Below are 12374 nucleotides of genomic sequence, written 5' to 3'. Positions count from 1 at the left end.
AAAATCTTGAGTGATAAATAATTACTCTGATTGTATAATTTTATGTGTGTATATATATATATATATATGGTATTCTCTCTAATGAATAAAACGTAAGCATGATAATCAACAATGTCCAAGCTGAAATGCTAATTTGATGAGAATTTTTTTCTTTTGGCTAAAAATTTATTTGAAGATTCTTTTTATAATCAATTTATTGCGCAATATTAAAAAAAAATGAAGCTAATAATGCAAGGCCACCAGAATGGAAATCGGATAAAAACTAGGCAACCAACCCATCCCTACATACCAGCTTTTAGAGCTAATTAATAAGCAATGAAAATAAATAAAAATTACACTTTAGGCATGTTTCTATTTATATAAATATTTCATCCAAATCAAAATTTGAATTCCCCCCAATGCTTTGGAGCACAAGTTGATGCCTGATTGCCTTCCACATTTATAATAATAATAATAAAAAAAAAACTATGCAAATTGAATAATAAGATGTTATTTTATGGATAAAAGAATAAACAGAATATATATTTATAAAAATTTATATTATGCTATATATATATATATATATATGTATATCTACAACAAGATATATAAATCATTTTAAGTAGGTAATCTCTTTGTTCCACCTTTGATGGCATCTCAACTACCATTAACTCTTCTTAGCTCCAACATGTAAAGAAAGTATCTTCATTGGTAGGTTGCCTGCACTCACATTACCAAGTTACATCATAAAACAATATCATTTATATATATATATATATATATCTATCTATCTATATCTATATTCAATCTTCTTGGCATTGATGACATATATATAAATATATAAATAGAGACATACACAAGCAAAGCACAGAGTGCTTACACACTATCTTTTAGTGTGCTCATGACACCTGTCTTACCACCTTCACACTTCTCCTGTATTTTTCTCTCTCTCTTTTGGAGTTTCAGCTCATTCTTCTTCTTCTTCTTCTTCTTCTTCTTGTGTCTTTGAAGTTTGAAGTATGGCAAGCATGGAGGTGGATTATCAAGAGGTGAGCTTTTTTATTTTTTATTTTTTAAATACAAACAAGTGTTGAGGTTATTGATAGTTTAATAGATTGAATGAGTGTTTTGTTTTATGGGGTTTATGGCAGGAGTACATAAGGAACCAAAGGGGAGTTGAACTCTTCACTTGTAGATGGCTTCCTTTGCTTTCACCCCCTAAAGCTCTTGTCTTTCTTTGCCATGGTTATTCTCCTCTCTTTCTCCATTTATTTTTCCCTTTTTACTTTTTGGTTTAGTGTTGAGTTTTCTTCTTCTTCTTCTTCTTTTTTTGTTCTTTTGGTTGCAGGGTATGGCATGGAATGCAGTGGCTTCATGAGAGGTAAGTGTTTAAATTTTTTTTTTTTTTCTTTTAACTTATGATTTTGTTCTTTGTGTGTGGTGATAAGTTTCAACTCTCTTTGTATGGATGGGTAGGTAATAGAGAAAAGGAATTACAAAATTAGAAAAAGGGGGAAAAAGTATAAAGATGGCTACCTTTTTCATTTCCTCTTTGTTGAAGAATTGGATTAAAAAGTGTGGTTTTGATGCATGGTTGAAAAAAGGGGGGAAGTTGGGGAGTTATTGCAACTTTCATTTTCTTTGAAATCCATGCCATGCTTTCAAAGCAATTGGAAATGGTTTTGGAAGTGGTTTTGGAAGTGGTTGAAAGTGATCAATTTTAGGACATTTTTGCACTTCCTTAACTTGAAAGTACATTTGGAATTCATGAAAAGAGTTATTTGAAATATACTGCTGCTTTTATCCTTATAAGGTGTATATCATTTCTATCACTTTAAATCAATTAAAGAACTCGAATTCATCGGTGTATCGCACTGCAATGCGGTCCATGATGTTCTCATATCACATTACATTTTACAACTATGTAAGTATTCTCTCAGAGGCTGTGGTGCACTTGCCATTCTGCAAGAGTTTTCCCTTTGTATGGTCCACATTTCTCTCGTTGATTGTCCTTGCTTGTCAAATATACGATATTTTTCAAGTGAAACTTATGGACTATGTTAACTTCCCTTTTTCTTTATCGTAGATTAATTATCAAAAACTGATCTGTATTTACTTACATGTGTACCATGGATTGTTGTTACATGCAACAACGAAATTTCGGGAACAAAGTACCTTTTAAATCCGATATGCATATAACATCAACAACAATAATTAGCCGTTAGTCCCAACTATTTGGGGTCGGCTACATAAATTCTTCTCTTTCACTTTGATCTATGAAAGACCAAAAGATGCGTTAATCTGAGTTCAAACATAACATTATGTAAAGTTTTTACTGAACACTTTTTGGATAACCGATATGTATGTATTTATCTATTACTATTTCAAATTGTTTTTATTCGGAAGAAATTAGTAACTATATTTTGAGTGTCTCTTTCACTTTGACATTAGCTGTTTGACATTGCTCGAGGAAAGTTCATTAGGCCAACAATAAGTATGATTATCGACCTAAGATAGCTTACGGTGTTTAGAGCCACTAGTTAAGTTGGGTTTGTTATAACTACCTCTGGAAGGACATGACCCACATTGTGGCCTGACTTTATGATGGCCATTATATTTTATTTATCATGGGTCCCTGTTGAGGTATGCTAATTAGTTGGTAGGTTGGTGGGTGGCACTTTTATTATACTAATTATGTGTAGAATGTGGTTAATTGTGACCGTTTGATGGGTGATCAGATGATGATGATGATGATGGGCAGGGTGCGGGATGAGGTTGGCCGTCGCCGGCTATGGTGTGTTTGGGATTGATTATGAGGGTCACGGGAGATCGATGGGTGCTCGGTGCTACATTAAGAAGTTCGATCACATCGTTGCTGACTGTGACCGTTTCTTCAAATCAATATGTGGTATGTGGTATTATTGATGTATGAAGCTGATGTTTATCTAAAGTTCTTTGAAGCTATGATCTTGATGGAGTTTTTTTATTAGCATTTATGATGTTCACATTGATGGACCGGCAGGGCATGAGGAGTTTAGAGACAAGTGTAGATTTTTGTATGGTGAGTCCATGGGAGGTGCCGTCGCACTTCGCCTACATCGGAAGGACCCAACCTTTTGGGATGGTGCGGTCCTCGTCGCGCCAATGTGCAAGGTAAAACTCATGTTACTGTATGATCTCCTCGACGGTGGTGTATGTTAATTGATTTCTAATGGTTCAGATATCGGAGAAAGTTAAGCCACATCCGGTGGTGGTGAACTTGTTGACGAGGGTGGAGGAGATCATCCCCAAGTGGAAGATAGTTCCCGACGAAAGATGTAATTGACTCCGCTTTCAAAGATCCTGTCAAGCGTGAGAAGGTTGTGCTTATCGTAGTAATACAATGACATGACTATTCAGTAGTATCGGTTTACTTGAAACTCATTGAATTGAAGACAATGCGCAGATTCGGAGCAACAAACTGATATACCAGGATAAGCCCCGGCTAAAGACTGCCTTGGAGTTACTTAGGACCAGCATGGACCTCGAAGACAGTCTTAGCGAGGTACTCATAGTGTGGGTTTCCATAAAACAAATGCATTTGATTGATGATAAGGTATATTTGCAGGTGAGGTTGCCATTCTTTTGTACTGCATGGTGAAGCCGATACGGTGACTGATCCAGAGATAAGCAGGGCATTGCACGTGCACGCGGGGAGCATTGATAAGACAATGAAGCTCTACCCGGGGATGTGGCATGGTCTGACCTCCGGCGAGCCAGATGATAACATAGAAGTGGTGTTCACGGACATTATAAGGTGGCTCGATGAGAGGAGTACAAAGCACTGGTGTCCCCAAATGCCAAATGAAGCTTCATTGTCGTCTAATGTTGATAATTCCAGTGTTAAGATGCATGGGCGGAATGGAGGTTTTCGATGCGGGTGGAGACGAGGGCGAACACGAATGCACCATCAGAACTCGGCCATGTAAATTTGCTCTGCAATCAGGACAATAGCAGGAGATCCCATATTTGGTTCTTCAAGAACTGAGACTTGTCTATTTATTTACTTTTAATTTTGAAAATATTATACTCCTATAAGGATGATTTGGTAACTAACATGAAACAATTGAAGAAGAATAAAAACAAGGGTCTCTGTTTTTTATTTTTATTATATTTTGAGACATACAAATTGCATTTCCCAGGTGAATGTATGCAGGATAATGGATCTATCAAGGGAAAAAGATCCAAAATCAAAACCATCATCAGTGTTGTATCATAGAAACCATACATCTTCGCTGGTAAGAAATGGATACAAAGTACATAGTCGGAAATCCGAAATTTATGTCGACCTGATTAAAAAAAGCTAATCCCATTGGGGCACTTTGATCAAGTGCAAGAACATAGAAACAAATTGGGGAAGGTTCACTCAAGAGAGTTTCTGGATCGGAAAAAAACACAGCAATGAGTCGGCAAACCAAAACCGATTGATTGTAATACTTAGGAAAAAAGAACAAAAGATGCATTGGGCCAAAATGGGTTGGAATTATCAAGTTGATATACCAATACTCATCGACAGTGGCATGAGTTTAAGCAAGCGCGCCAGTGCAGGCGGTGGCCGGAGCACTTGGTTCAAGCTTTCTCTTCTTGGAGCTGTACTTTCTAGTGATGAACCTGAAAATTTGTTAACCATTAATTACCAAATATGAGTTTCTTTATCTTGTTATGCAAATAGATAAAATTTGAATTGGTTTTGTGCTAGTAGGGAAAATAAGTACCTGAAGAAATCCCTCCAGAGCAATTCAAACAATAACCAGTTCATGCCAGTATCATCTGTACCAGTGCCATTCTTTGGTTTTGAGGCCATGGACATTGTTCTAGAAATAGAAAAAGCACACCTATTTATATCACAATTCAAAAGTTTTCTTCCAGAACATTCTCAACATGATAAATGAAGTATTTCACAATGTAAGCATCACAAACCTGGTAGCACTTTTCTTCAATTCATCAAACATGGAACGTGGAGATAGGCATCCCATTGCTAACCATGGTGAGATTTTGCATGAGAAATTAGCACCATAGATGCTGTCTTGGGCGCTATCTGTGTGTCCCTTTTTCGGTTGTGCATGGCATTCAGCAGCAAATGTTTTAAGCTTTTGCAATGCTTCAGATTTCACCGCCTACTAGAGTAGCATTAACAGGTTTTCCATCCTGAGGGAAATGAAATTTCTCATTGCATCAAGCAAGTAATACAACAATACGTAGATGACGAGCTATTCATATTAGGAGATAAAACATACAGAAGCACAAATATCTCACATTAACGCCATTTAATCATGGTGAAAGTAATATGTTTAACAGAGTGTCAGCATTTATAATTTTAGCGGGATCAACCCTCTTTTTCTTAATATGCAGATACTAAAATCACCCATTTGGGGACTATACCTTTCCTTCATTCTTGTCACTCTCTTTGTGCGTCTTTGAAGCAAGCATTAGCACAAAAGAAAGTATCCATTCCTTAGAAAGAGAATACTTAATTACTAAGTAATTCGTGAATCAGCTCAAAAGACCCATCACTCAAAGTAATGTCTGAAAAGGGCAAATCAGTGATGTCCCGTTAAAGATTTCATTAAGTACATTAGTAACTGTTAAATGTTTGTGTTTAGCAAGCCAAATTATAAAAGCCACATCAAGAAGCTGAACCCACAAAATCAAAAAGTCTCTTTTTGTGGATTTGGTGATGCACTGCATGGTTAATTAAAAGTGAAACCTTTTTGAAAGAGGCAAACAAGAAACTTGCCAAAATTTGAACTGACATCAACGATCTAAAGTGTATCTTCTGTGAATTTAGTCATGAGTTGCAAGAAGCCTTTTTACAGAAATCATTACACTTTGTTATTCTCATATGCAAATTTTTCATCTCATTGACAACATCCATAGGCATGCAACACCTTCGATCTTTCAAACAAATGCAACAATGCAATCTGAAAATCCTCACCAGCCTCTTGTCACATAGTATGAGGGAAATGCAGCAAGACTCAATCAATAATCCACATTGCATATATAAGCCCTAGTGAACCAATGCCTTGCTAATCCATATGGCAATCTACATTATATCCACAATGCATTCAACACAATCAAAGGCAAGAACTTTCACAAAGAAAACAGAAATTTTAAGAAAGATCAAATGATAAGAGCATCTATGTATTCCTAATTATCCAGAAATGGATACTAAAAACCTTCAATCTCAAACAGAGATAAAAAAAAAAAAGAGTTGAAGAACAGAACCTGAGCAATGACAGGCGGTGGATTGAGGCCGAGCTCCGTCAAGCTAGGGATTTCCCCAGGATCAACATCACCTCTGGAAGGCAAACCCTTGATTTGATCCAAAGCCTCAATCGTCTTCCTCACAGATAAGCCACGCACACGCTCAGTAAAACCTCCATAGTTGAGAGGCATCTGATCCAGCTCGAACGGCAAATCATCAATGTGGTAGAGAGTGCTCCCCCAGAAAAGCTTCATCTCCACCCCCTCATCCTGCATCACCTTCTCGACCTTCTCCTCAGTGCGGACCTCATCGTTGGAGACCTCACGATGTGCGTAGACAGCATCGGCGCCAACAGCGCGGGCGAGCTCGGGGAGGATGGTTTCAGGGCGGCCAACGCGGACGACGAGGTCGGAGCCACGAGATTGGAGAGAGCGGCGGAGGTCAGCGACGGAGTCGCGGAGGAAGGCAGCGCGGTAAGGGCCAGTGCGGTCGAAGCCGGAGGAGGATTTGCCGAAGTCGCGAGGGTCGAAGAGGTAGATTGGGAGAATGGAGAGCGAGTCGTTGGAGGCGGAGGTGAGGGCGTCGTTGTCGTGGATGCGGAGGTCGCAGCGGAACCATACGATGGAGCAGCGGCGGCCGGCGACGGGGTGGGAGGGGTCGGAGGAGCGGCGAGGGAGGAGAGGGAGAGGGGAGCGGAGAGTGGAAATGGAGGAGGATGAGGATGAGGAGGAGGAGAAGGGTTTGGAAGAGAGAGAGAAGGAGGAGAGGTGGAGAGAGACGGAGGAGAGTTGGGAAGGGAGCTTGAGGGAGGAGAAGGGAGAGAGAGAGGGTTTGGAAGAGGGGAGAAGGAGGAGAGGGGAGAGGGAGAGGGAGAGAGAAGCGATGGGAGGAGATTGGAGAGTTTGGGGTTGTTGTTGTTGTTGTTCTTCTTGTTCTAGGGTTTGGAGATCCATGGATGAGGATGAGGAGGAAGCCATGGTTGGTGACGAAGAGATGAAGATGAAGATGAAGATGGAGTCATGGAACACGAGGTGTTTGCCACCAAACCCCTTCGGATTTATTTTTATTATTTTTATTTTTATTTTTATTTTTATTTATTTATTTTGAAGGGAATAAAATTTGGAATTTGCATGGAAATGGATATATCATTGTAATGAAATATAAAGATTTTTTATTTTAATAAGGGAGTTGGAGTGGGTAAATTTTCTAATATGATGTAATAAAATATTTTTATTTATTTATTTTTAAAATTTTATCAAGATCTGTAGTATTTTTCTTTTTTGTTATGTAAAATGAGTGAAGAAAAAAAAATTATTAAATTTTTTTGGTAAAAATGTATATAAAGGAATAACAGTGATTATAAAAGTATATAACAAATAGACAATAACCTCTGTTAACACTAAATCCTTTATATTTGTATTATTGACAGTGAAAGGTGGGTTGAAATATTAATTCAAGCACCAGAGGTGCAAATTAGATTGGATAGTAGTGATTGAAGGATTACTATTGAGATGACGATCGAAAAGTCGTGATGCAAATAAATTTCGCACAATTTATACAACAATTATACAACTGTTTTTATTTCACTGTTGATTGTATTGTTTGACGAGCACAAGTTATTTCACAGATGATCTGCAACCGTTGAATTCAAATCCAACTGTTGATATAGGTACATCTCTACGGAAGTCCCTAATAAACTGGTCCTTTATTTATTTATATATATCATTTATATAGAGTATAAAAAAATATTTTTTTTATGTTTACAAGAGAATATAAAAATAAAAAAATAAATTGTATATTTATATGTGTAGACTATTGTAAAAATTATACGTATATATATATTACTAAGGGAAAAAAAACAAAAACAAAATTTGCTTATCGTTTGGGTGTAGCCACAAAGGCACTAACCCTTTATCATGAGACAATTATTTAAGCATAATAAAAATTATAATTATAAATTAATATAAAAAAATTTAAAATAAATTATATATATACACACATTAACACATACATACATTATGTCTATGCCTTTATAAAAATCATATTTATTCTTCCCAAAAATGCTGAAGTTGTTGTGTAGACATACTTGTATGGTCAAAAATAAACAATACTACTGTTATTATTACATAGCATGTATACATATACGTATTATCTGTGTATATATATACACATATGGGAATGAATGAATACATACAACTGTGCAAATTTTCCCTTTTTCTAAATTTTATATATATAAATATTTAAATTTTAAATGAAAATTCAAAGCTTTCCTCTATTTACTGAAGTCGTTTGAATATCTATGCAACATACATACCTATTAGAGAAAAATTAAACTTGCATATAATATATATATATAAATCTTTATTTATTGAAAAAAATAACATGTAATTATATTATTTATGAGGGTATAAACATAAATAAGCTCCCGGAAAAGAAAACACAAAAACTGGACGGAGATATCAAACATAACATTTACTGACAAAGATGATATAATTTGGATCTAAAGATAAATACATCTACTTTCATAAATTAAACATCAGGGGCCAATTTTCTAGTCAAATTGTGCCCTCAATAACTAACTAAATGAAGCATTGAAAGTGTATAAATAAAATAGGACAAGTAACTTGGAATTGTCAGTCATGGCAGTCATGCTATAGTTTCACATATATGACACAAAATAAATTAAGAGCCGGAGAACTTATCTTTGAATAATAATATTATACTATAGTTCCTCGAATCCTTCTTCGTCTCCTTCATCCTCTAGTCTGTCGAATTCTGACCTCCATCTCTCCATCTGCACAAACAGAAAGGATTACAACTAAGTAACAATTTCGTATTTTGAACAATCTGCAAATGCATGATCATGACAGCCAAGTTCAAGAGTGACATGGAGATATATTTTTGAAGTGGAAAATTTGAGCCAATATTATGAACATTATGTCAAATTTAATTAGGTAGTCTCACCTGCGCATCAGAAAATCGCAGCTGTTCGGCAACAAAAAGAGCACTGCATAAATTTTCAGTTGGAGGTTCTAGGTGCAGCTTTCTTGCAACCTCGGCGTAGCTGACTATGCTCACTTGAAAGCCATGACTCATGAAAAGACTCTCCATCCACTTCCGAGTGGCAGCCTGCTTGAAGAACACAGAGGGAGAAAGGAAAATCATGAAGAACATAGAAAGAAAAGGAATTTTATTAAGCAATAGATTAATGAACAAACCATGTTTCCGAATTCAGTCCCTAATAACCAACCAGGCAGTTCTCCCAAGAAAATGCTGCTTTTCATGGCCAAGCAACTAACAAGGAAAAGCAGGTCATTGAAACTTGCTGATGTCATTAGTGGCAGCCCCTGCAATGAAATCAGATAAACTTAGCCAATCGATCACTTTATGAGCACCTGCGCCTGCTTCTACTGTCCATTAATGTTTAGCAAGTCAATGGAGCAGAGGCAATCTGGAGTGGCATAGCCTTTTTAAGAACTAGCTATTTGAAATACAACAAGAACTCCAATTCAATGACCATAAAGGACAATCTAAATCAACCTGTATTGCTGTGGGATGCAAAAAATTTCTAATCATAAAGCAGAACAAAACAACAGGGAAAAAAAGCGACAGCAAGTCACAGGAGAAATGAGAAAAACTAAAAGAAACCCAACTCAAGAACAAAAAATATTGTTCATGTTTACCAGAATCTAAAATTTAGTTTCAGGAGACATATAATGGTGAAGATATGAAATGCTATTTGACATTTCACAGAAGAGAACAATCCATGAGCAATGCTATCAGTCAACCAGGAAAGAGTACAAAGAAAACAGTGTTAATACCTTGTCTGATTCTGTTATGAAAGATGCTAGGGCTTAGCAAATAATTAGTTCAAAATGATCTAGACTTTTCAAAAATGCCTAAACACTGCATTAAGATAATTGTTGGAAATTTAAGTAAAAGCTTTCCAAGGATAGAGCAAGATGGAAGAGCAATCAGCCAATCACCTGAAGAGCCCAAATGCTTGGCCTGTTTCCATTAAAGCCTTTCTCACATAAGCGTTCCTGTATATTTGAGGACTCTGAAGGAACGTGAAGCAGCATGCAGGTCCTTGATATCTTAGCTCCAACATCTAACAAATTTTGGGATAAATAAAATTAAGATAGAGCAGCTAATTTGGAATGATTCACAATAGAAATGTGCTTGAGCTACACAAAGATAAACACAATAAAGCATCAGAGAATGAAAAGGCCTAGAAATTGGTACATGATATCTCGAGAAAGCCTTAACAATGATATGATCAAACAATCTTGTTTTATTTATTTGTGAATGCTCTCCTTCGGCTGTTGATTCATTGCCATTTCAATTAAAAATAATTTCCACAGTAACTGGAACCTTTGAATTAACAAACACCTCCACCAGAAATGCATTCAGAACATTTCCATTTACAGCTTTGCATCTTTCCAAAATGAATATCATATATAATTCACAGTGTTCCTACACTTGTTGCTACATTTACCAGATAAGCGCCCACTTCCTACCATTAAGTATCCATCAAAAAGAACTTTTCCAAACCCCTAGGTACTAATTCACAGACCTTAAATTCAAGCTAACTCTAAACAACCAAAACCAAACTTGTAAAACCATTTACCCAAAGCAAGTATCTTCATCCATGGCAAAACACGGCCCTTTTTCTTATACATACCAACAAACCCCTTGATCATACAGACAATCTAAATAACTAAAGCAAATGATCAACCATTCAAATGCACAGAAGCCTCATATAATTGAGCACATATATATATATATATATATATAAACCAACACCTATGACTCGCTAATTCTCATGATTATAAGAAGCAATAATGCCACTACATCATACCAATCTACAAAAGTAAAAAGGTGAAGTTCAGGAATTTATTGAAGTTAAGGTCAAAGCGCACACCTTTAAGTCTCTGAGAAGCAAATTGGAAGACACTCCCAGGAGAAACATCATAAATGGCAGAAGATCTCGGCCAATTTAACCTAAAAGGACGAGTATCCATCCCATCTGTGAACAAGACAACCTATGGAGCATAAGAAACTCAAATGATTCAATATCAAACCACCATAAACACACACTCACAAAGCTTCCTCAATGAATCAAACTACCTGCCTAAGCTCATCGTCGCTCATCATCCTATTCATCAACTCATCATCGATGAACTTCGTGGCCAAACGATAGGGCGTTGAAGCAGAAGGTGGTGCGGTATCCGGAGAGAGGAAGCAGCCGCAGTAGGGGTCAAGGAAGAGAGGGGCTGGGGAGTGGGAACGCCATGGATGAGTGAATGCAAGGTTGATAAGAAAATGAGTGGATGATTAGAGATTGGAGTGAACCTGAACGATGGGATTCGTGGAAGCGAAGAGATGCGGAACGGAGAGCGGAGTGGAGGAGAGGGTCGGGGTGGTGATTGCCATTGGCGAGGTGGGAGAGGGATGCCATTGTTGTGGGTCTTGCTTGCTTTCTGGGATTCAATGAGATGGAGAGCGGCCATTGATGGACAATGTCCATTTGGTAGCGAGCTTTGTTCGAAAGAGAAAAGAGGGTTTATCATATAAATAGTTTACAATCAAAATGGTCCCTTAATTTTTCATCTATTTAAGTTGATTTGTCTAATTTTAAAACATTATAATTTTATCTTATATTTTTAATCTTTATTATAACACGTCCCTGCTTTCTAAAAAAAATTTTGATCACACAAATATACATTGGTAATACATGTGGTATATGTCAGATCAGATGCCAGCTCTAAACAAAATATGACATGTAATATATTACATGCGATCACCTATGTTCTGATGACCAAATTATAATAAAAACTAAAAATAAGGGATAAAATCATAATTTTTTAAAACTGGGTAAGAGATAGGGGATTGTTTTCTCAATAGTTTATATCATGAATTATATATATATATATATTTTTTAAAAAAAAAAATTGAACAAGTTAGTGCAAGGATGGCACACATCAGGAGTTGAGCTTTTCAACATTTGTACTTTCCACCTTGTGAGCTATAATTCAAACCCATGGTTTTTTTAGTGAGACAAGCACTTTATAAAGGGACCGATACAAATAGATTAAACAGTAGTTGATAATTACAATTTTTTTTATAAAATATGACAATAATAATAATA

General features: G+C 36.4%; 2 protein-coding genes and 1 pseudogene across 3 annotated transcripts; 1 reads left to right on the top strand and 2 right to left on the bottom strand.

The window, feature by feature from the left end:
• Positions 1–840: 840 nt before the first annotated feature.
• On the top strand, positions 841–4110 carry LOC120264898 (annotated as a pseudogene).
• Positions 4111–4281: 171 nt separating this feature from the next.
• LOC120264897 (blue-light photoreceptor PHR2) lies at positions 4282–7239 on the bottom strand. Its single transcript, XM_039272786.1, is given in 5 exon segments — positions 4282–4629; positions 4734–4832; positions 4939–5126; positions 5128–5166; positions 6244–7239. Coding segments are annotated over 5 exon segments (1368 nt in total). The 5' UTR covers positions 7201–7239; the 3' UTR covers positions 4282–4544.
• A 1441-nt stretch (positions 7240–8680) lies between these two features.
• LOC120265520 (putative S-adenosyl-L-methionine-dependent methyltransferase MAV_4444) lies at positions 8681–11764 on the bottom strand. Of its 2 annotated transcripts, none has more exons than XM_039273456.1 (7): positions 11579–11764; positions 11354–11499; positions 11148–11268; positions 10210–10334; positions 9442–9570; positions 9188–9355; positions 8681–9017 (listed from the first exon to the last, which is right to left on the bottom strand). In XM_039273456.1, exons 1-7 carry the CDS (start codon positions 11751–11753, stop codon positions 8946–8948), a joined length of 936 nt encoding a protein of 311 aa, XP_039129390.1. In that variant the 5' UTR covers positions 11754–11764; the 3' UTR covers positions 8681–8945. The 2 variants fall into 2 exon arrangements, with proteins under 2 accessions (XP_039129390.1, XP_039129391.1); XM_039273457.1 differs by having other exon boundaries at positions 9188–9352.
• Between the last annotated feature and the right edge of the window lie 610 nt (positions 11765–12374).

The sequence above is a fragment of the Dioscorea cayenensis genome, chromosome 7, assembly GCF_009730915.1.
Source record: "Dioscorea cayenensis subsp. rotundata cultivar TDr96_F1 chromosome 7, TDr96_F1_v2_PseudoChromosome.rev07_lg8_w22 25.fasta, whole genome shotgun sequence".
Classification (NCBI taxonomy): domain Eukaryota; kingdom Viridiplantae; phylum Streptophyta; class Magnoliopsida; order Dioscoreales; family Dioscoreaceae; genus Dioscorea; species Dioscorea cayenensis.
Note: the sequence above shows the minus strand (reverse complement) of the source record. Positions and strands in the feature narration are given on the sequence as shown.